The 24,129-nt window shown below is 53.8% G+C and overlaps 1 protein-coding gene across 1 annotated transcript in view; it reads right to left on the bottom strand.

Annotated features, from left to right (window-relative positions):
* Nucleotides 1–609: 609 nt before the first annotated feature.
* Nucleotides 610–24,129, bottom strand: part of PIK3R5 (phosphoinositide-3-kinase regulatory subunit 5) — a 35,646-nt gene continuing 12,126 nt past the window's right edge. Inside the window, exons 2-18 of the mRNA XM_064151777.1 lie at nt 22,649–22,749; nt 19,742–19,810; nt 18,362–18,500; nt 14,287–14,356; nt 11,559–11,733; nt 10,993–11,146; nt 10,513–10,596; nt 8,579–9,368; nt 7,577–7,730; nt 7,275–7,400; nt 6,899–7,024; nt 6,119–6,212; nt 5,373–5,449; nt 4,029–4,122; nt 2,459–2,541; nt 2,132–2,241; nt 610–1,165 (exon numbers count right to left, since the gene is read on the bottom strand). Coding sequence (XP_064007847.1) covers nt 1,024–1,165; nt 2,132–2,241; nt 2,459–2,541; nt 4,029–4,122; nt 5,373–5,449; nt 6,119–6,212; nt 6,899–7,024; nt 7,275–7,400; nt 7,577–7,730; nt 8,579–9,368; nt 10,513–10,596; nt 10,993–11,146; nt 11,559–11,733; nt 14,287–14,356; nt 18,362–18,500; nt 19,742–19,810; nt 22,649–22,749 — 2,588 coding nt within the window. The 3' untranslated portion in view covers nt 610–1,023. The remainder of the gene's footprint in view (nt 1,166–2,131; nt 2,242–2,458; nt 2,542–4,028; nt 4,123–5,372; nt 5,450–6,118; nt 6,213–6,898; nt 7,025–7,274; nt 7,401–7,576; nt 7,731–8,578; nt 9,369–10,512; nt 10,597–10,992; nt 11,147–11,558; nt 11,734–14,286; nt 14,357–18,361; nt 18,501–19,741; nt 19,811–22,648; nt 22,750–24,129) is intronic.

Raw genomic sequence — 24,129 nt, 5'->3', positions numbered from 1 at the left:
TCTTTGCAGGGGAGACAAGATCTCAAACTCTTCTCTTTGCTTCCAAGTGTTACTAGTGTTTTTGGTGCTGGGTCCTTCTCTAGCAAAGCTGCCTCTTCAGGTGAGCTTGTGGCAATTCTAGTGGCTTCCATGGTGCTTCCCTCCCTCCTGGGAGCATGGTTCCTGCCATAATTCGAGCATCTATTGAAGATCCAGCCTCTGGGATATCTCCAGCATACAGTGCTGGGAAGCAGGACATGAGAACATGTGCTGAAGAAGAGTAAATCTCACGTGTGAAGCCTGAAATGCTGCAGGCACTGGAAGTTCACCTCCCGCAGAGGAGGAGGGAACTGCAGGCATACAGGTGAGCACAACAAGCTGGCCATGCCCTGGTCTATTGCACTCAATCCTCTGGAAGGCAAGCAGCAGTCTACAAGCCACACTGAGGTCTTTCTGGGCTGCTCTGCACTGCTTCTCTACAAGACACCCAAGCTCTGTAATTTACAGGAAACCTGGAGAAAGCCTGGCCCCAGCCCCTGACAACTCTCCTGAGCATCCTTGGCCTGCTAGGGGTGACACAACACCAGGGTGATCTGCAAATCCACATGCACTGAAGGCCACCTACCACCCCCCAACCAAGGACACTGGGTTTCCAAAATGCCCCCCTAGATCCTACTGGCCATGCCATCCCTGGCACACACAGCCACAGCACCGCTGCTGGCAGGGAAGCGTCACTGCCCTCGCCTTGCCCTCTTAACCCAGCTGTTGGCAGTGTGCTCCACCAGCCGGAGAGCTCACAGAAACCACTCTCCTCCCATTTCTGAGGAACCCTGAGAGACACCAGAGCACAACACAGGTGTTCCTATTCCCCAAGCATGGGCTAAGCCCAGCCCAGGAGCAGCTTGGTCACCACTCCAAGCCTTGGCTGCGGGATATCTTGGACTTGAGTCCATCTCCAGCCCAAAAGAGGCCAGGCAGCTTCCTTGGTCAGAGCCTAGCCTGGTGCTGGATGGGAGTCTGGTCTGAAAAGGACACAGGGCTCTTCTATGGCAGTGCTCCACTGAAGGTAGCAATAGGTAAACAATGGAGAGAATGAAGCTCAGAGGGGTCCTGGGGAGGCAAAGAGGACCTTCTCAGTTCCAAGAGATCACTGTCCTGGGGTCTGTAGCACACAGAGATCTCACACCTGCAGAGGAACAAGAAGAAACCAAGATATGAGCAGAGTGTGGGGCTGAGAGTCATGGTCCTCAGGTGCAGCCAGGCAGGAACCAGTGCTGTCTTTAACAGGACTGGAGCTGGAATGCTGAGGGCTCAGGTCTTTGAGCTGGCTCAAAACAGGACCTAGAACAGAAGCACCCATGAGGAGCAATTCCTGACACCTGTTAGGGAAAATGAGAAATTTTGCATCCCTCAGTTTTGGAGAGAGGGCAGCAGCTCCTTTCCTAGTTCCCACTAGTCCTCTGAGCTGCACAGCAAACAAATTGAGTAGAACACTTCTCTTTGGGGTTATTTAAGAAGTAAGATCCAAGATCAGAAGCACAACCTTGCAGAGTTCTGCTCTGAGGGACAAATTAAAATGCTTGCACATTCTTAAGACCCATGGTTCAACTGCTTTGATCTTTTTGTGCTCATGGAGTCTACAGTGAGCTTTCAAATTCCACTAGCTGAGGAGCCCTGGTGCCCTGAGGACATGACTGGTGGATGAGCAGTCAATGGAACAATCCTTGTTTGAGCCCAGTGTCTCCCATGAAGACCGTGGGTCCTTCTCCCAACAGGATGGAGAACTCAAATGAGGTCTGGATGCTCCAGGCTCTGCTCAGTGCTCTTCCAACACCTCACTCATCTTCCATAGCTTTCCTCAGGCTTATGACTGGTCTTGCTGACAGAGTTGAACTGTTGGCTGTGGACCACCTTTTAGACTGTGGCAGTCATGGAGTAACTGCTTTGGGAATCTGAGCAGGACCATCCATGCCATGAGGTTAAATGCACCTGAGAGCTCAGAGCTACCTTGTCTGGCGTAGATCCACCAATGTATAGAGAACTTCATCTTCCTTGTGGCCACCTACACATCATGGCCAAGTCCTTACACCTAGGACAGACCACCCCTGGAGTGCTGTCTGCAGCAGGCAGCCAGCCCTGCTGCAGTTCCTACCTGGTGACACTCTGCAGGATCTTCTGCTCATCCTGGTCCAAGCACACGGCGAAGGAGGACTGGACACCAGTAATCTGGACCTTGTCTACTTTGATCTGGGACACACTTATCTGCTGATAGAGAAGAGTCTGAGTGAGGGAGCTGCTGGGCTCAGTGCCTTTCCCTGTGGGAAGAGGGGAGCAGGAGAGCTGAGGACTCCTAAGGCAGGCCTGGTGGCCAACAGCAAATGGATCCTCAAGGAATTAACCTCTTCTGCTCTGCTTCTTTCCCAGCTGAGCTGAGCTGACCTCCTGTTACCAAATGTGAAAGTCCCCTGATTTGAGTTACCTGATTGAAACTTTTTTTGGATTTGGAGTTTTGCCTCTTGACCACCTCTGTCATGGTTAGGTTTAGACATTCTGTCTTTGAGGCTGCAACAAAAGAAGACTCTTGTCACTTGGGGTGACCTCTATCACTAGATGATCTTCAGCAGCCCCTTCCAACCCCCACCATTCCGTGACTCTGTGAGGCTTCTGGACCATTTGGGTTCCCATCAAGTGGTCCTCTCAAGCCCCCAAAGCATCCCAAAACCAATGGCTCTCAGCAGGATTCCCAGTGCTGGGGAAAATGCAGAACAGTTGTAGCTGCCTTTCCCTCACGTGGAAGGAAAGTAGAGATACAGAGAAGGTGCAGCAGAAAAGGACATTTGAGTATTTTAGGACCTAAACAGGAGAAAAAACTTTGCCCCATCATCACGAGGAAATTCCAGCTCTTCCAGCATGGTCTTTCCTGCACTCCACCTTTTTAATGCCTGGAATCACAGTGACATCCTGTGGTCAAACTGCTCAATGTGAGACCCAACCGGGACAAGCAAGGGAGGGTTGAGCTTCTCTTGGAAGGAAGGGAGATTCATAAAGAAGTTTCTCTCCGTTGTGGACTGAGGACACCCCTGAAGCAAACCCACAGCACTGGCAGCACAAGTGGAGATCCTGAGCTAGATCAGAAACAGCCAACTCAAGGTACAGAGAACCTAAGACTTTGACTCCTACTGGGCTTTTTCCAGGGCTGTCTGCATGGCTTCACTGATGGGGAAGGGCCAAGAGGGACAAAGGTTTAGGCTGACTCCATGAGGCATGCAGGAGATGTCTCCTATTTAGCAGATCAATTCTGCCCTGATTCTGTGCTCTCAAACAACACATCTGCCAGACATTAAGCACATGAGGAAAGAGGAACTAGGCACACCTCAGTTTACTCAGGGCTGGATGTCTGCTGGCCAAAAGAGCCCTTTTGAAGCAAACACCACCAACTACTGCTTCTAAATCCACACACTGACCAATAGTCTTGCTGCTTTTAGAAGCTTCAAAGCCTTATAACACCATACCAAGGCCTGGTTAGAAACTACCCTTGAAGCAAACCCATGTGGCAGGCAGCTATCTTGGAGCTGCAGGAAGGAAGCCACCAGGCTGAAGCATCACTTAGTGAGAGCCTGCTGAAAGCTGGCTGCAAGGTACAGCTGCTGTGGACAGCAGGACAAGCATCCCCTTCTCCTCTGGTCCTGCTTCATCTAACTACTTCATACCTGGCTCTCCTCCTTATTCAACAACTGTTCTGGAAAGAACCAGTCTCCAGTGGTCGTCTTGCTGCCTGAATCCATCCCAGCCCCATTCCTAATGGACTTCCCATTTCCCTGGCTGGAAGCTTTAGGAGAGAGGGACATCAAATACCCTTTGTCTCTGATGTGGTGCTAAGGACAGCCAAGGACTACAGTAAGCCTCAGGGAACAGCAGGTACCTTCCATATATCTCCTACATTCACACATCCATCCTTTGCTCCAGCTAGAAGGTCCACGTTGTCTAATCTCTCCACCACTCCCTCCTATTGTTCCCTGTGCAAAGCCACAAGGACTACCTCTACCCACCCAGTTCTTCATGCTTCTTGCAGGCTTTGCTAAGGTTGACAGATGTGCAGACCTTCTCAACGTCATTCCAGTGACTTCTTCCACTGACAGCTGTCTGCAAGGACCAATCAAAATACAAGAGACAAAATAAAAAGACCATTCAGGCTGGAAGAGACCAAATCATCAAGTTCAACCATTAACCCAGCACTGCCAGGGCACCACCAAGCCATGGCCTGCAGCACCGCATCCACACAGCTTTAAAACCCCTCCAGGGGTGGAGACTGCACCACTGCTTGAGGGCTTGACAATTCTTTTGGGGAAGAAATTGTTCCTCATGTCATAGAATCATAGAATCAGTCAGGTTTGGAAGGAACCACAAGGATAATCTTGTTCCAACCCCCCTGCCATGGGAAGGGACACCTCATACTAGATCAGGCTGTCCAGAGTCTCATCCAGCCTGGCCTTGAACACCTCCAGGAATGAGGCCTCCACTGCCTCTCTGGGCAACCCCCTTCCAGGGTCTTACCACCCTCATGGTGAGGAACTTCTTCCTAACACCCAGTCTGAATCTACCCATTTCTAGCTTTGTTCCATTCCCTCGAGTCTTATCACTGCCTGACATCCTAGAAAGTCCCTTCCCAGCTTTCCTGTAGGTGAGGAGTGGAGCTCCAGACCTCTGATCAGCTTTGTGGCCCTTCTTTGGACACCTTCCACCTAAACCTCCCCTGGTGCAAGTCCAGCAGTGTAAATTCTGTGTACATTCCATCTGTGTAAACTGCCTGTTTTACTGGGCTGAAGAGGAGTGAAGAGCCAGCCAAGGTTAGCCAACAAGTAGACAGCTTGAGTTCAGAAATGCTTTGGCTGAAGAAGCTTTTTAAGATCATTGAGTCCAAGCATTCTCTACTCCACCAAGCCTGCTGCTAAACCATGTCCCTCAGCACCAAATCTCTCCCTCTTTTAAACACCTCCAGGGATGGGAATTCATAGAACCATAGAACTGTTTGGGCTGGAAAAGCCCTCTAAGATTGAGTCGAACTTTCAACCCAACACCACTATGGCCATTAAGCTATGTCTCAAAGTGTCATGGCCACAGGTTTCTTGAACACCTCCAGGGATGGAGACTCCACCACCTCCCTGGGCAGCCTCTGCCAATCTCTGACCACTCTTGCAACTCTTGCAGCAAAGGAATTTTTCCTTATCTCCAACCTAAACGTCCCCTGAGTTTGGCTCATCTGGGCTTGGATTAGGGCTGCCACAGCAGACTATTGGCATTTCCTCCTCTCAGCCACCAGCTACTACCTGTTTGCCCAGCACTGAAGTGGTTTTCTCCTCCATTTTGTCTTTGTGCCAGTCCCACGTGCTCACCTTGCTGTAGGCAATCTGTAGTGTGAGTGGGATTGCTTCTCTGTCCCCATCTATGCCAAGCCTCTTGCTGCCTGGACCTGCATAAAAAAGGAGGAAATGTGACACAGAGCTCTTTTTATCCCCTTTCTTCTGCTGGCTCCTGACCCAGCAGCACACTCAGTACCTACAGACAGGGAGGAGGAGAAAAAACAGTTTGCTGAACACAGCTGTGGAGCACAAAACAGAGAGGCCAAAAGAAAAAGGTGGCTTGAAAAAAACTGCCTGAACACGATTAATCCAGCTCAGAAATCCCAAATCCCCACACAAAGCCCAACCAGGAGTCCTGAGGGACTGAAAGGGGCAGTGGCTGTGCTGGTGCAGAGGGGTCAGTGCCCCATGGCACACACAAAGCAATCAAAGGCCATTCTGCAAGCCCAGCTCCTGTTCTTCCAGCCACGTTTAGACCCACACTAAATCAGCCTTGAAACCATAGAATTGTGGAATGGTTTGGGTTGGAAGAGAGCTTAAAGACTGAGCTCCACTGCCTCTGCCATGGGCAGGGACACTTCTCATTAGTCCAGGTTGCTCCAGGCCTCATCCAATCCTGTCTTGAACACCTCCAGGGAGGGGGCATCCACAATCTGCCTAGAACTAGATGACCCTTAAAGGTGCCTTCCAACCAAACCGTTCTGTGATTCTATGATCTCCATGCCCAGCAGTTTGCAGACCTCCACCCCAAGGCTGTGAGTGCAGAAGCAGCTACAGACCCGATGCCTTGATTGCCCGAGTGGCTGCCGAGTGGCCCAGCTCCAGGGAATGGATGAAGACTTCAGTCATCTTTTCTCCCCCAATGAAGGTGAGCTGCCAGGGGAAGAAAAGTGGAGACATGGTGGTGAGGAGACCTGTCTGGACTTGTCCCTGTGCAGTCTGCTCTAGGTGACCCTGCTTTAGGCAGCGGGGTTGGACTGGATGGTCCCCAGAAGTCCTGTCCTTCTGACCCCCATCAAGTGAAATAAAACTCATGATGAGCCTAACTGCAAGGTCTGGGCATTGCTTTGGACGACACAAATCCCATGGACAGCAGCAGCTCTGCTCTCCATGGCCCCACTGAAGTCAGTCCCATATCCCAGCATGGAAGAAGCTACAGCAGCCATGCATCCAACCTTGCCCACCACCTCTACCTTGTGCATACAGAGAGTGGTACTAAAAAGGCTTCATGAAGGGGCTTGGTTTGTAGAGCAGAGCACTGGAGGGACTTCCAGCAACGTGAGCAACCTGCTGGCACTGAGAGGAGCCAGTTTGTGTCATGGGGAAAGAGATTTGGATGTAAAACTGCTGGTGTGACTGAAGGATTGTCTGGACAGGACCTGCATGCTCTCAGTCTTTGAGCCAGGACCACTGGCCAAAGCACCATGGGCACTGCCTCACCAGTACATGGTGGCTGTGCCCCACATCCATCATGTCACAGGCAGGTCCTGAGTTGGTGGCACAGGCAGAAGGCCCCCACTTTCACCCCCACAAAGCAAAGGCTGAGCCCCTTTGCCTACCTCTGTCTGGTAGAGCTGCAGCAGGACAGGGCGTGTGGCGAAGCGGCAGTAGTAGAGGATCATGTCTGCCAGGATGGGTAACTGCTCATGTGAGTCCTCCTGGGGCTCAGCTTCAGGCTTGGCTGACTGTGGTGACAGAACAAGTCATAAACTTGATGGGAGTATGTGGTACTCACAGCCCAGTGCCAAGAACTGCACCCTACTGGGGTCAGAAAGCTTCCCCTGACCATCAAAAACCTGCCCTCTTCATCTCATGTCCATGTAGCATAGCCTCCTGTACAGGATCAGGGGGGCCCAGTGATGATCAGAATCTTCCCATTGAGCTCTCCTGTACCTCAGGGAAGGAGGACACCAAGCCCCACCAGCACTCACATACCTGGCACAGGACGTCCATGGGCAGGCTCATCAGCCCAAGAACGTTGCGCTCGTACCATGGGTCCAGCATGCCAATGTAGTGGGAGATGTCATTGGTGCTACTCTCCATCCCAGCCAAGGTGGGGTCCTGAAATCAGACACATTAGGGTCACTCCAGTGCACCCTGAAAAGCTGCTCAACCCACGCTGATGGAAGAGACACCAACGGTCCTCCCAGCCTACTCTGCTGACCTCCTTCACACCGCTCCTGGGGCCAAGCAGAGCACTGGTGGCACCATGAGCCCCGTGGAGAGCAGGTACCTACCGCCTGTGCTGGGGCCCGAAGGTGTGGGTCCCCCAGGGATGGGGAGGAGTGCATCAGAGGGGTTGCTGGAGCCAAGCAGCTCCTCTTCACAGGGACGTAGAAAAACTGCAGCTTGAAGTACCTTGTCAGTGAGGGGCAGGTGCTCTCCTTGAGCCTAGGAGAATGTGGGAGAGGGCTGGGTGAGCACAGCTGGAGCAGAAGAGGTACCACACGAATAGAAGGAAGAACTTTTTCACTGTGAGGGTGACAGAGCCCTGGAGCAGGGTACCCAGAGAGGTTGTGAAGTCTTCTTGTCTGAAGACATTCAAAACCCCTCCTGGGTGCATTGCTATGTGACCTGCCCTGGGTGATCCTGCTCTGACGGTGGGATGGACTGAATCACAGAACCATCCAGGTTGGCAAAGCCCCTCAGGATCACCAAGTCCAACCTAAAACCCTACTCTGCAACATTCACCTTAAACCATAGCCCTAAGCACCACATCCAAACCACCCTTAAACACACCCAGGGTGGGTGACTCCACCACCTCCCTGGGCAGCTCATTCCAATGCCTGACCACTCTCTCCATGAAAAACCTTTTCCTAATGTCCAATCTAAACCTCCCCAGGCTCAGCTTGAGGCCATTCCCCCTTGTTCTGTCTCATTACCTGTGAGAAGAGCCCAGCAGCAGCCTCTCCACGATGTCACTTCAGGTAGCTGTAGACAGCAGCGAGGTCTCTCCTCAGCCTACTCTGTTTCACACTGACCATCCCCTGCTCCCTCAGTCACTCCTCGTAAGACTTATCCTCCAGGCCCTTCCCCAGCTTCGTTGCCCTTCGCTGGACCCGCTCCAGCACCTCCACATCTCTCCTCTATTGCGATGCCCACAACTCGAGGTGTGGCCTCACCAAAGCCGAGTACAGGGGAAGACGCTCTTCGGCGGTCCCTGCCAAGCCCTAACGTTCCGTGGCTGAGTGAGAGCCCTGCAGCCCGTGCCAGCAGGTGCCCTCCCGCAGGCGGCTCACCTGAGGTTGCCGTAGGCTCTGGCCACCTTGCCCGAGATGCGGTCGGAGCCGAAGACGACGACGCGCAGGGTGCCCGGCTCGGCGTGCTCGCCGCAGCGGCTGCAGGGGCGGCGGGGGCCGGGCGGGCGCGGGGCGGGCGGGCGCGGCCCCGGCCCCGGCCCCTGCTGCGGCAGCGAGAGCGCGCGGCGGGAGCGCGCCGGCACGCGCGGCTCGGCCGGCGGCGCGCACAGGCTCTCGGCGCGGCGCAGCGGCAGCGACGCCGCCAGGGGGCAGCCCCGCGGCTCCCGGCCCCGCGGCTCCCGGCCCCAGGGCTCCCGGCCCCGCAGCTCCCGCCGCAGCACCAGCTGGCTCTTGCTCTTGAACAGCTTGTAGAGCCTGGTGGTCAGCGTGTGGCGGTGCCTGTGCGGGGGCTTCTCCGCCTGCAGCTCCGGCCTGCCCGCGGCGTCCAAGGAGCTCTCGTCGCTGTCCTCGGCGTAGCCGCTGTCCATGCAGTCCTTCAGGCTGGAGACGAACGACTTCAGCGACCTCCTGGAGGCCACTGTCAGCTCCGAGATGGAGTCCTTGGAGGTGGTGAAGAGGGACACCCGTGAGGGCTTAGTGCCTTCCTCCGACAGCGCCGAGTAGACAGAGTCTGTGGAAATGGCAGAGATGGGGGAAAGCAGCGAGTCTCGCTCGGGGGAGCAGCCGTTGCTCTCCACTTCTTCCTCCTCCTCCTCCTCTTCTTCCTCGTTCTCTGAGACCATGGGCTCCACAACGCTGTACTCTTTGCTGAGGATATCGTTGAGGATATCTGAAAGGCAACCAGGGGGAGGTCAGGCCTGGCACAGCCACTGGAAATGCGATGATCCCAGGCAACGACACTGCTGGAGCATGGCTGATGCTCTCTTTGCCCCTGCATGCTCTCAAACAACGAACTGAAAACCTATGCAACATCTTCAGGCTTCCATGAGGTGCTCAGATACAGGGCAAAACAAGTCATGTCTCTCTCCTTGAGGTCACAATATGTTTGGCTTCTCAAAACCAAACACCTGTGGGGGTTTTGCTTCCTTCCTTTCACAACACCCTCGTGTCCAAACAAGCTTTAACTGGAGGGCAGGGGCAAAAGCAAGGCCTGTGGCTAACCAAATCCCAAACCACCCCACTGCAGATGGCCTCCTAGCGAGGCCTGAGTCACTGTGAAGCTCCAGGCAGAGCTCTGGTCCAGCTTGCAATGAACACTCAACTTTCATAGGAACAGAAACAGTCTTCCAGGAATGGGGAAGCTGGAGAGACCAACTCAGCAGAACGGGAAGCTGCTGCTTCCCCTGCAAAACTGCTGTGGCCAGGCTGAGGGCGCAGCAAAGGCACCTGCTCCTCGGCTGTGCCTGCTGTGGGTGGGGGAAGAGCAGGAACATCAGAGGGGTCTCAACCCCACAAAGTCCTAACATCTCAGTCTAGTCAAGCTTTTCTTGCAGCCATTACTTTCAGAGCACATGCAGGGCTTACTCAACCCAGAGGAGCTTTCTACCAAGCAAGGTCTCCGTCCTGCCAACGTCCCCACGGACAAACCTCTTCCAGCTTAACATAAGGCACAACCTGGCCTAGGAGACTAAGTCCTACATAGTTTGTCTCTGTTAACATGAGTTTGAGGCCGCCAGTGTCTTGTGCCTACCACCCATGGGAGGGCTTTGCTTGAGATCACAGCAGGCATCACAGCCAAGCTGATGCCCACATCCTCTCCCATCGGGAGGACACTGGCATCCAGTCTCCTACCTCCCCCTCCAACACTAACATTTTGTTATCAGCTCTTTCAGGCTCCTGCCACAGTTTGTGTCACAGTCAGCTGCAGGTGGCAGCCCCAGCCAAGCTGAAACACTGCTCAGCCACCCCACTGCCACTGATGAGAAGCGGAGGGCTGTGGTCTCAGCAGGAGGATGGGAACCCCCTGCACTTACCAAAGTTATCCTGATCCCAGCTATAAGTGTAGCAGCGGGCAGTGGGGATGGGGATGGTGTGGAGCTTGCGTGGCTGAGCCTCACCTGGGAAGAGAGGAGAGAGAGAGGAGTTAGTTTGCAGGGACCACAGTGCCTTTCCTGACAGCTCTTCTGGTTGGTGGGAAATGGCATCATAGAACCAGCCAGGTTGGAAAAGACCTCCAAGATTATCCCCCAAACAAGTTTTGGGCATCATTCAGAACACCAAAGCTGCTGGCATCATCCCCAGGAAGTCAAATGCAATGGGAACGAGGACATTTCACAGGATGGAATTTAGGTTGGGAAAGACCTTTTAACATCATCAAGTGTGACCATTAACACAGCAATTTCACCTTTCACAAAGGCTGGAGCAGTATGCAGAACATTTCACCGCCGTGGCAGGGGCTGAGCCAGCTGAAAACCCTGGAGGAAAGAGGAGCATGGGGCAGGGGATGTCCTCACCTGTGATAGCAGGAAAGGAGGCAGCACTGGCAATGTCCCTCAGCACGGACTGCAGCCGCTCCCGGGCCAGGACAGGGTCGCTGGTGGTGGCTGCCACCTCCTGTGCCTCAGCAGCACTGGCGTAGATCTCTGAGAGCTCCTCCAGGGTCTTGGACTGGGGGGAGCAGAGCCAAGGTGAAGAATTCACAGTCACAGAATGGTTTAGGCTGAAAAGGACCTTAAAGCTCATCCAGTTCCAACCCCTCTGCCATGGGCAGGGACACCTTCAACCAGCCCAGATTGCTCCAGGCCTCATCTAACCTGTCATTGAACACCTCCAGGGAGGGGACATCCACAGCTATGTGGAGATGCCCCCTTGAAGCCTTTGAGGCTGGAATCCTTCAGTTAGCTTCCCTCAGCTCTCCACCCTCCCACTGCTCACAATACTGAACTACTTCCCTTTTGAGCAGGACTCCACTGTTTGTGTCCACAACCTCCCTGCACAGCCTGTTCCAGTGTCTCTCTGTCCTGGAGTAAGCAGGGACATCCCCAACTAGATCAGCAAAGCTGAACCTCTCTGTGCTTACCTTCAGGAGGTGGTGCAGGCTGTCCAGGTCGCAGCGGGTGCCAAAGTTGGCCTGGTAGAGGTGCTCCAGCAGCATGACCAGAGTGGTGTGCTGGGGCTGCTCGCTGGAGCTCAGCTTCTCGGCGATGGAGAGGAACTCGCTCTGCACCTCGGAGCGGTTCAGCAGCAGCACAGTCCTGGGGAGATGGGGACGGTGGTTAGGCTGGGCAGCCAGCGTTGCACACTGGTGGCACCTGAAACTGTTGTCATAGAATTACAGATTGCTTTGGGTTGCAAAAGGTCTTCAAAGCTCATCTCGTCCAAACCCAAACCCCTCTGCAGTCATCAGGAACGTCTGCAACTACAGAAGATAGCTCAGAGCCTGGCCCAGCCTGACTGAATGGTTCCAGGGATGCCGAATTGGACAAATTCTCACTAGATGGCAGTGTCCTCTCATGTTGGGCACAGCCAGAGGGTCTCAGGGACTTGACGACATGCCAGACCCTCACTGCGGTGCCAGCCACAGGCAGGGAGCAGGTTATGGATGAGCATCCTCCATTCTGCTCTTCAGCACCATCCTTGGCACATCTGCAGTATCACCAGCCCAGTAATTGTTCAACCAACCCCAGACAGGGCTCTGCCCAAGCAGTCATAGAATTACAGAAAGGTAGAAGACCTCTGGAGATCATCCAGTCCCACTCTCTGTTCAAGCAGAGGCACCCACAGCAGCTTGCCCAGGATCACAATGTCCAGTTGGGGTTGGAATCCCCCCAGACAAAGAGACTCCACAGCCTCTCTGGGAAGCCTGCTCCAGGCCTCCAGCACCCTCACAACAAAGAAGTTTCCCCTTCTGTTTGGGTGGAAGCTTCTGGCTTCCAGTTTGTGCCCATTGCCCCTTGTCCTGGCACTGGGCACCACTGACAGGAATCTGGCCCCAGCCTCTTGACCCTCACCCTTCAGATATTTACAAACACTGATAAGATCCCTACTGGACACCCAATACATGCAGTGAAGTAGTGGGTAGAAAATCAGTGATCCCCAGAATGTTTTCCTCCTGCAAGCTGCAGGTCAGAGCATCACTTCTGGGCTTTTAGGAGAAGAAGCACCTTTGCTCTGCACCACAACATGAATATCTCCACAGGCTTTGAATTCCCAGACCTGCAGCCCAGAGAGCACAGAGGAGAGCAGTCACACAGAATCGGTTTGGAATGCATCAGGTTGGAAGGGACCCTTGAAGGTCATCTTGTCCAACCTCCCCACTGCAGTAAGATCAGGTTATGCAGGACCCCATCAAGTTTGACCTCGAATGGCTTCAGGGATAGGGCCTCAACCACATTGTTGGGCAACATGTCCACCTCACTGAGCAAGAATGACTCTGGATTAAGGATGGGCTGTGGTGTGCTTGGTCCTAGAAAGCTCAGGCAACAGGCACAAGCTTTCAGCAAGCCCAAAGTTCAGCTTGTGTAGAGCTTTGAGCCAGGTTCTCAGGGCTTTTTTATGCAAATAGAGCCACCCTGCTGCGAGTCACCACCACCCGTGGCTGCAGTTAGGATCGTTTAGGTTGGAAAAGACCTCCCAGATCATCCAGTCCAAATGTTAGTTGCACCAGTATAAGCACCTAGAGCAACAGAGCTTTACTGGGAAAGCATCACAGCAGTGCCAGAGCAGCTGGCTGGGAGGCGTGTGCAGATCCAGATGGCATGAGTGGGCAAGCCAAAGATCAGCACACCTCTTCTGCAGCAAGGGCAGCTGGCTCCACACAAAGGAGTGCCCCTGGGGCTGGCACTGCAGCCAGGATGGGCACATAGTGCCTAGGCTCATTTTCCTGTTCACAAATTAGGTGCCCTGGCAGGAGGAAAGGTTCGACCCTTGGAGAAGGTGCAAGGTGTGGCTGCACCCAGAGCTGCAGTGCAATCACTTCTGACCCTCTTTAGGGAGGTGGCTCCCAAACATAGGTTCATAGAACAGTTTGCACTGGAAGGGACTTTAAAGATCACCCAGTTCCAACCCAACTCACACTAGCCCAGGTTGCTTAAGGCCTCATCCAGCCTGGCCTTGAACGCCTCCAGGGAGCGGCATCCATTATCTACATGGGCAACCCGTGCCAGTGTCTCACCACCCTCACTGGAAAGAATTTCCAGGCAAAATCTCCCCTCTTTCAGCTTCAATCCATTCCCTCTCCTCCCATAGTGCCTTACAAGCCCTTGTACAAAGTCCCTCTCCAGCTTTCTTACAGGCCCCATTCAGGTACTGGAAGGCTGCAGACCAAAGTGTCCCTTGGCTGTTCTCCAACATGTGCCAAGATCAGCAGCTCCCTGTGGAACAGACATTGCCTTTCCTGGCTCTTTTCACCCATGTCTGCAGCCCTACAGTAAGCAGGGCTGTAGGATAACCAGCATGGGGACCCCACAGATCCTAACCCATAGTTATGGAAATTCCAGTCCTTTCCCACAGCTCAGCCCAGGTGTGCAGCTCTTCTCCCCAGCACCCACCGCTACACCTTTGAGATGCTGCTCCCCACAGCACCACTGCTGCTTAAGCAGTGTGAGATCGTGGGGATCACAGAATTGTTTGGGTTGGAAAAGGCCTCTAAGGCCATCCAGTCCACCCATCAGCCCAGCACCACCATGGCCATTAAACCATGTCCCCAGGTGCCATGCCCACATGTTTCTTGAACACCTCCAGGGATGGGGACTCCACCACCTCCCTGGGCAGCCTCTGGTACCAGTGGCACCCACGGCCACACTTACACAGTGGAGCTCTGGTAGTTCTTCACAGGGAGGCCTTGCTCAGTCCTCACTAGCCTCTGGAAAGAGATTCCTGGGAAAGAGAGAAGAGGACATGAGACCTGGAACCAGCACAGATTGCTCTGCCCCAGGAGCACACTGACTTTGTCTCCTCATGTGGTGTTGACCTCAACTAGGTCATGCCCAAAGCAGGCATGGCAGCACCAAAAGGGTTTATGGGGAAAAGGCACAGCCACTGCCTAAAGGGACTAGCCCAGGAGCCATGGAGCCTTAGGACATGAAGGATAAAAGCCTGGAATGGTAGGAATGGGAGATGGGACAGGAGAGCTGCTCCACCCCCAGTCCCTCCTGCCCCACTGCTGATGTGAATCCTGTGGATGATGTTCAGCAGCTGCTGCCACTTGCTTTAGCCGCCAGGCTCCAGATCTCACTCAGGGACAGCAGACCACTGCCACCTTCCCTCCTGCAGTGTTGGAGCCCAGACCAGCCTCAGCAGGAGGCTGGAGTAAGCAGCCCACAGCCCTTCCTGTCTCTCTGTGACTGTTCCCAGGATGCCATCGAGAGCTCCAGCTGGGCAGCCTCAGATGGACTTGGCCTGGGTGGCAGCAGCAGAGTCCATGTCACCCCCATGCAGCAGAACTGGGGTACATGTTGGGAAAGATATTCTGGCATCAGCAAGATCCAGGAGCCTTATCCCTGCAGCTACTACATGCCAGCTGGTTCCCAGCAGCCCAGGAGCAGCACCCACAGTGAGGGTCCAGCACCCACATGCAGCTCATGCTGACCCATAGCTCCCCTGATGACAGCAGCCTTGCCCCCTCCTGCAGAGGCCCCAGCCCCAGGCTGCAGATCAAAGCCATCCCTTTCCTGGCAGATGCTGACAGCAGCTTGTTCTCAGTTAACCTTTACCCTCATCTCCATAAAAAGCTTTTGCCTCAGCCTCGTGGCAGGTCACAGAGGCTGTGGAAGAGATGTGTAAGGTCCTGAACAGCTTACCAGCAGAGGACATGTTCGGACTGGGAGGTGGTCTGCTGGAGAGCAGCCCTGTGGAGAGGGACCTGGGAGTGCTGGTGGATAACATCCGTGGGACAGCAATGAGCCCTTGTGGCCAAGAGGGCTAGTGGGATCCTGGGGTTCATTAAGAAGAGTGTGTCCAGCAGACACACAGACAGTAGAGGGGTTCTCCTCCCTCTGTACTCTGCCCTGGTGAGACTTCATCTTGAGCACTGCCTTCAGTTTTGGGCTCCCCGCTTTAAGAGACAGGGATCTGCTGGAGAGGGTCCAGCGGAGGGCTACGAGGATGCTTAGGAGACTGGAGCACTGCCTGATGAGGAGAGGCTGAGGGACCTGGGGCTGCTCAGTCTGGAGAAGAGTGAGAGAGGATTTAATAAATGATTTATAAAATCTGAGGTCTGGGGGTCAGAAGTGGGGGACAGGCTCTGTTCACTTGCTCCCTGGGATAGGACAAGGAGCAATGGGTGTAAATTGCAGCAAAAGAGGTTCCACCTCAACACAAGGGGGGACTTCTTAACTGTAAGGGTCCCAGAGCACTGGCACAGGCTGCCCAGAGAGTCTGTGGAGTCTCCTTCTCTGGAGGCTTTCAAGGCCTGTCTGGATGTGTTCCTGTGTGACCTGAGCTAGATTGTATGGTCCTGCTCTGGCAGGTGGGTTGGACTCGATGATCTCTTTGGGTCCTTTCCAACCCCTAACATCCTGTGAGGCTGGCTCCAGCTGTGGGAAGAGGCCATAGTGAGGAGTAGTACCAACCCCAGCAAGCCAACACCTCCCACCCAGCATCTTCTGGTAGGAATGGGGGAATCTCATCTGCCCAAGCTTTTGGACCAAAGTCCGCAGCTTGCACAGCCTCAGGCACTTGTGATCATAGAAACACAGAAGTGTCAAAGTTGGAAGAGACCTTTGGGTCAAGTCCAACCACTCACCTAGAACTCATAATCTCACCACCACTAAGCCATGTCCCTCAGCACCACACTGATGGTGGTGATGGCAACAAGAGCATGAGCAGGATGTTCCAACCCCTCTCACCCCTTCCCAGCACTGCTTTCCCAGCAGTCTGTGAAACACAGCTCTGATTTGTATAAGAGCAATAAAAGACCAGGAAGCAGCTGGAGAAGTCCACAGCTGCAGCAGTGTGGGATGAGCATCTCCACGTCTATGCTGGCCCCACAGATTTGAGCTAGAGGCTGGATGCAGCACTGCTGCCCAACCAGACCTTGCCTGGTGGCCATGGCCACTTGAGCTGAGGGTAAAGCAGCCAAACCAGTGCCAAAAGTGCAGAGGGTTTGGGGGCCTTAAAATCTTTGTATTCCTTTGAAAGCATCTTTCATTTTGTTTGCATCTACAACCTCCCCTCAGAAAGGTGGTGGTGAAACACTGAAACAGAATCATAGAATCAACCAGGCTGGAAGAGACCTCCAAGGTCATCCAGTCCAAGCTATCACCCAGCCCTATTCAGTCAACCAGACCATGGCACTAAGTGCCTCATCCAGTGGATGCCACACAGAATTAACCAGGCTGGAAAAGACCTTTGAGATCATTGAGTGATGTCCTCTGAGAGTTGTGGATGCCCTCTCCTTGGAAGTGTTAAGGCCACGTTGGCTGAAGACTTGTGCCACTTGGGCTAGTGGGAGGTGTCCCTGCCCATGGCAGGGGAGTTGGAACTTTAAGGTCCCTTCCAACCCAACCTTTTTTATGATCCCATGCTCTCAGCAGGACACTGCTGGCACGATGGAGACTCTGTGTTTCACATCCCACTCAGGGCTCTCCAAAGCAGTTGCCTGGTCTGAGGACGTGAGGAAGCACCTCCAGCCTCAGCTACAACCTCCATACCCATTCAAGGCCTCCTAAGCTCTGCTCAGAGCCAGTCCTGCTGCGTCACCAAACAAGGGCTGAGATCTGCTCTGTACCAGCTCTCTGTAGGCCACCAAAAGATCAGGAGATTAGCAAAAAAAAAAGTCTTTTAGAAATAATTGGAAGAGCTGCTCCAGTGGGAACAACAGGACATCTAGGAAGAGTCCTTAATTAAGAGAAGCACTGCTGCTGGATGTGCCCAAAGCCATGTCACAAGGTAGTGTCTGAGCTGTAAAGAAAGAGCTGGGGGAGTCCCTCAGCCTTGTGGCATTCTCCACGCAAGGGCAGGCTCGCAGGCTCCAGTCACCTTGATGCTAATGAATGGACCTACTCTTATCACCCCAGTTACACCACTGAGCACCTCAGACTGAGCATCTCAAACAAAGGCCAGGGCTGGGCAGGAGCAGTCAGCACTGCTCTGCCATGGAAAAGACTCACCAGACTGGAAGGCAGCCAAGAAACACACATTTTGTTAATTCACACTGATGCAGAGCTGGAAGTCCCCTAGGATGCTCCCACCACCTTTCACACCAGGCAGCCACCAAAAATACAACCTTGCTCTGCTCCTCCAGAGGAATTTGGTCTCATTCTATGTAGGATCAGCAAGGAAAATAATTTAGAGGGTGGAAGGCAGAGGTCATAGAATCATAGAGTGGGTTGAGTTGGAAGGGACCTTCAAAATCACCCAGTTCCAACCCCCCCCTGCCATGGACAGCTTCCACTAGCCCAGATCTCCAACCTGGCCTTGAACACCTCTTAGGAGGAGGCATCCACAGCATCCCTGGACAACCTGTTCCAGTGTCTCACCACCCTCACTCTAAAGAATTTCTTCCTCATCTCCACTCTCACTCTCCCAGCTCAAAGCCGTTGTCCCTTGTCCTGCTGCTCCCAGCCCTTGTCAGAAGTCCCTCCCCTGCTCTCCTGTAGCCCCTTCAGGTACTGGAAAGCTGCTCTAAGGTCTCCCTGGAGCCTTCTCTTCTCCAGAGTGAACAGGTCCAACTCTTGCAGGCAAGAGGTCCTCACCTCCTGGCAAATCTGAGGCTTGGGATGCCCAAGATAAATGTGGACACCACATTCAAGGGATTCTTGGAGTGGAGCATGAGGTAGCAACACCAGGAGAGTCTTGGAAGCAAATACAGGGCAGTGGTAGCAGCAGGTGGTTTTGGGGAAGTGGCACAAGAAAACTCCATGGCTGAGCATGGGCACTTACCAGGAGCCTTTAGCTCGTTGCTGATGAAGGTGAGCAGCTCGCGGAAGATGTCGCAGTAGGGCACAGGCCAGGTCAGGAAGCTGTGGTAGATACTGGCAGCTTTCAGGAGCAGGTCAGAGTCTGGTGGGAAGTGAGGAGCCTGTGTGAGATGGGGACACATGGTTAGAAAGGGAGCAAGGACACAGGCGTGTGAAATCTGAGTGCCTGGGTTGGGAGTGGGAGGACAGGTGGAATGGAGCAGAGGTTCACCTCATGACATCTCAGCCTCTCACAGGGAGGGGTCACAGGATCCCTCTCTTGGGCCTCTCACTACAAAAAAGACATTGAGGGGCTGGAGCATGTGAGGGCAATGAAGCTGGGGAAGGGTCAGGAGAACAGGGCTGGGGAGGAGCAGCTGAGGGAGCTGGGGGTGGTTAGTCTGGAGAAGAGGAGGCTGAGGGGAGACCTCATTGCTCTCTGCAGCTCCCTGAAAGCAGATTTCAGTAAGGTGGGGGTTGGCCTCTTCTCCCTAGTCTCAAGTGATGGAACAAGAGTAAATGGACTGAAATTGTGCCAGGGGAGGGTTAGGTTGGAGATGAGGAAAAAATTCTTTGCTGCAAGAGTGGTCAGGGATTAGCACAGGCTGCCCAGGGAGGTGGTGGAGTCCCCATCCCTTGGGGACTTGAAAGTGTTCAAGAAAGATGTGGCCATGGCACTTGGGGACATGGTTTAGTGGCCATGGAAGTGCTAGGTTGGGCTGGATGACTGAGAGGTCTCTTCCAACAGAAGCAATTTTGGTTCTATGATTCTACAGTGGGCAGAGCTCTGACAAAGCTCTGTCTATCTTCCCCAGCTCCTGGCTGTGGCTCACATGCCAGAGCCTATCTATGAACTTCTTTTCCCCAAGCCCAGATGCATAGGGATGAGCGGCCTCACAGCCTGTGCTTTGCAGGAGCTGGCAGCAGTGATTTCCTGAGGATAAGGATGCATTGTGCTGATAATAATTAGAATTAAACCCCCCCCTCACTTCCTGTGAAGGCTCTGCTCCTTTTCAGTATTGTTGCCTACATATTGTGCACAAGTCTACAGGGTGAGGGCCAAAATGTGCCTGCTCTGCACAGAGACATTGTCCATCTCCCTCTCTCATTAGCCCATCTTGAAATAAAAAGCTTAAAACCACTGCAGCTCCTTTCTTTTCCTCTCTCAGCTTCTGCAGTGCCTGCCTGGCCTTCATCCCTGCAGGTTTCCACAGGACTGGTTTTGGAGATGAGCTGATCAAAGCCAGCTGTGGGGATGCAGATGAAAGCCACCCCAATTTTGGTGACACGTCTGCAGGGCTGCAGACCCCCGAGTCTGCCGAGGGGCTGGGGTCGAGCTGGGTGCAGCAGCCTCAGGACTTACACACAGGACGGCAGAGTAGAAAAGCAGAGCCAGGGGCGTGACGAGAGCGTAGTCACACTTCTCCTGCACCTGTAGGGAACAGCCAGAAGGGTCAGCTGGGCTGCTTGCCAGGCCTGTTACCCAAACACAGCATTGGAAGTAGCAGAAGACTCCCCGTCAGTGCAGCCAAGCACCCGACCCACGGCGCAACATCCCCAGCAGATTCCCTTGTCTCCATGGCACAGTATCCTTTAAAGCCCCAGTAACACACCTGCTGGGAAAGGCAGATGGGCACAGACTGCTGCTCTGTATTCACCCTCAAGAGCCCAGATCTGGCCAAGCTTCCAGGCCTCTGATCCTTCCAGAGTTGTAAGGAGGAGAAGGATTTGGGGGTGCTGGTTGATGAGAAGCTCAACACCAAGCTGGCACTGAGCACTGCCAGCCCAGTCCCAGCCATGTCCTGTGCTGATCCACAGCAGTGTGGGCAGCAGGGGCAGGGAGGGGATTCTGCCCCTCTGCTGTGCTCTGCTGAGACCCTCCCTGCAGTGCTGGGCCAGCTCTGGAGTCCTCAGCACAGACAGGGACAGGATCCTGTGGGAGCAGGGCCAGAGGAGGCCACAGCAATGCTGGCAGGGCTGGAAGGGCTCTGCTGTGAGGCCAGGCTGGGAGTTGGGCTTGTTGAGGCTGGAGAAGAGAATGCTCCAGGGAGACCTTCTGGTGTCCTTGCAGTGCTTCAAGTGGGTTACAGGAGAGCTGGAGAGGGACTTTTAATCAAGGCAGGTAGAGACAGAATGAGAGGAGATGGCTTCATAGTGTAAGAGCCTGGATTTAGATTAGATATTAGGAAGAAATTCTTCCCCACAAGGGTGGTGAGGCACTGGAACAAGTTGTCCAGAGAAGTCATGGAGACTCCAGCCCTGGTAGTGATCAAGGCCAGGCTGGATGGGGCATTGAGCAGCCTGGTCTAGTAGGTATCCCTGTCCATGGAATTGGTCTTTCAGATCCCTTCCAAGCCAAACTATTCTGTGAAAGTTTATGGGAGTAGCTCCCATCAGGCAGGTGGGAAAGGCGAGCAGGCCCCCAGCCCCTGCAAGCAGCTTGCCAAGCTCAGCAGCACAGTGCAAACCACATCCTTTTGTCCCAGCCTTGGCCAGTGAGCAGCCAGCAGAATTATTTCACCATATTTCACCCAGTGATGGCTCAAGGCTTGCAGACATTGTGTCCCCTAGGCCATAAGCACGGCATGAAGCACAACCAACCCACAGGTACACCCCGATGCAGTAAATCACCATCTGCAGCTAGCTCAATTCCAGCCATTAAACCAAACTGTGCCCATTTTAACTGGCACCAGCTCCACAGCCCAGCAGCTGGGCAGCCTTTCTTCCTCCCAAAAGGAAAGGCAGCTTTTAGCCCAGCGCTTTGGGGGTTTAGGAAGCACATTGCTCTTTCCTGCCACATCAAGGGATTCCTCCAAGGTCCTCCCAGCCCCAGCCTGAGGTGACTCTGCATGACTGACGATGCCTTGAGCTTCTCCAGCACATGGCTGACACCATGGGCCCTGCTGCTGTTTCACCTCCCTGCAGTGCTTGACCCAGCTGTGTCCTGCCAGACTGCTGCACACTGCAAGCCCTGCCTGTGTCCTCAGTGTTCCAGCTCCACTCCTGGCTCTGCAGGAAGCCCGGCAGGGCCACGGCAAAGTTTCCATCTAAAACAACAGGAAACCTTCAGTTTGCTCTGATTTGGACTAGCAGCTCCCAGCATACACAGGAGGAAAGGCAAGGAAGGTGATTCTGCCCTTTTACTCTGCTCTTCTCAGACCCCACCTGGAGTACTGTGTGCAGTTCTGGAGCCTCCAAAACAAGAAGGACATTGAACTGTTGGACTCAGTCCAGAGGAGGTCACAAAGATGCTCAGAGGGCTGCAACAGCTCTGTTATGAGGACAGGCTGAGAGAGTTGAGACTTTGTAGCCTGGAGAAGAGAAGGCTTTGAGGAGACCTTAGAGTGGCCTTCCAGTATGTGAAGGGGGCTACAGGAGGGCTGGGGAGGGACTATTGACAAGGTCTTGTAATGACAGGATGAGGAGGAATGGGTTTGAACTGGACAAGGGGAGATTGAAACTGGATGTTAGGAAGAAGTTCTTTGCAGTGAGAGTGGAGAGACACTGGCACAGGTTGCCCAGGGAGGTTGTGGCTGCTCCCTACCTGGAGGTGTTCAAGGCCAGGTTGGATGAGGCCTTGAGCGACCTGTTGTAGTGGGAGGTGTCCCTGCCTATGGCAGGGGGTTGGAACTGGAGGAGCTTTGATTTCTCTTCCAACCTAAACCATTCTATGATAAGGTCTGGAGCCGTTCAGGTTCATCTCTGTAGCCCTACAACTTGGACTGGCCCCACGAGGCACCAAGCAGCAATTAGGAAACTAAACCCATTCCCCATGGATCTGCAGTGCTGCCTCAAACTGCAACAGAGTGGCTTGAGACTGGACATTAGGATTTTTTCTTCACAGCTAAAGAGTAGTCAGACACTGGCACAGGCTGCCCAGGGAGGTGGCTGGGTCACCATCCCTGCATGTGTCTTAGTGTCGTTTAGCTGTGGTGCTTGGGGACATGGTTTAGGGGTGAACTTTGCAGAGCAGGGTTAATGGTTGGACTTGCTGATCCCAGGGGTCTTTTCCAACCTGAAGGATTCCATGAAATAAGAGCTGGACTTTTCCCTTGTAGCTCCAACATGCTGAAAAACAGCAGGACACACAGGGCTGCTCCCACCAGCCTTTCACAGCTGCTGACCCAGCATCACCCAACCCCAAGCTCTGGTGCTCCAGCGGTGCCTTACCACAACCCCAAATCAGCCATCAAGCTCTGCAAAACTCCACTTTGGGCAAGTCCTGGAGCAGACACCATTTCAAAGCCCTCCTCAGCAGCCCCTGACTCACCTCTTTGGCCTTGCTGAGGATCTTCTCCACAAGGATGAGGTAGTTGCTGGCGTCTCGGCTCACCAGCTCCTGCAGGCTCCAGCAGTTCAGGCACAGCCCAGCTGCAGGGAGACAGAGACCATCACTCACAGCCACCTTCCAGAAGGTCACAGGATGGATGAACAATGAGAAGGGGTCAGGGTGAAGGTGTCCACCGCCTGTGTCAGGCTCCAGCAGAAGAAAACTGCTCCCACTCTTGTACTGGACAGATTTAATCTCTAAAACTGGGCCTTATCTCAGCAGAATCACTCTGCACATGAGCATCTTTGTGCTCTTGCTTATGCAGCCCAAGGCAATCAGCCTGGATCTTCTCCCTGACAGAGGCAGGCTTGCTGAGATGCCTGCATGGCTGCATACCTGCTGCAGAGGCAAGAAGGATGCACTTGGCACAGGATGATACCCACCTTAACTCATCCCAAGCACAGAAGATCCAGCAGTGCGACCACTTACCCTGCTGCCCCCAGGCTCAAATGCCCCCAGATGCACCAACCCCACCACAACTCACTGGAGCACTGCAAAATCCAGCTCCCCAGCAGACACACACACCCAACCCCCTCCAGCTGCACCACTCCTGAGGTGCTCCCACACCCTGAAGATGCACTCTCACATCAGCACTGTGCCAGTCAGGGCTCATGTCACAGAATCACAGACTCGCTTTGGATGGAAGAATCCTTTCAGATCATCAGCCCAACCATTCTGTGACTCTATCAAGGCTGCTGCTAAGCCATGGCCCTCAGCACCACATCTCTGCAGCTTTTAAACACCTCTAGGGATGGGCATTCAGCCACCTCCCTGGGCAGCCTGTGCCAGGCTTTGAGAATGCTTTCAGGGAAGAAATTTCTTGCGGTGTCCAACCCAAACCTCCCCTGGTGCCACTTCAGGCCATTTTCTCTTGTCCTATTTCTTGTTCCTTGTGAGAAAAGAGCAATCCCCACCTCACTCCAACCTCCTTTCAGGAAGCTGTAGAGAGGCAAAAGCTCTCCCCTCAGCCTTCTCTTCTCCAGACTAAACAACTCTAGTTCCTCAGCTGTTCCTCACCAGCCCTGTTCTCCAGACCCTTCACCAGCCTTGTTGTCCTTCTCTGTCCAACAATGTCCATCATTGTTGTAGGCTTGACCTCCGTTTTTTTCCCATCTCTTAGCACCATGAAATGTATTAAAACCCCACCAAGAGATTTGCCGGACTAAGGGAGGAAGAGTCCTTCCCCCCAGCTGACTGAAACCCCCCTGCCCTCCATGCCCAGGCACCTGCCTCTCACTGCTGGGACCATTCCAGTGACAATAGCCCAAGGTGTTTCCCGCTGCTTTTCTTGGTGCTCAGGGCCACCTCCCAGCTGGTCTTAGAGGAAATGATCTGTGCTGAGGCTCCATTCATCTCAGCTCTGCATCCCAGGGGAGGACGTGGTGCTTGGCTCCACGGAGCAGGATCTACAGACCAAGGAG

Source organism: Pogoniulus pusillus, chromosome 11 (assembly GCF_015220805.1).
Source record: "Pogoniulus pusillus isolate bPogPus1 chromosome 11, bPogPus1.pri, whole genome shotgun sequence".
Taxonomy (NCBI): domain Eukaryota; kingdom Metazoa; phylum Chordata; class Aves; order Piciformes; family Lybiidae; genus Pogoniulus; species Pogoniulus pusillus.
The sequence above is the reverse complement of the archived record's forward strand: the minus strand, read 5'-3'. Positions and strand labels throughout refer to the sequence as shown.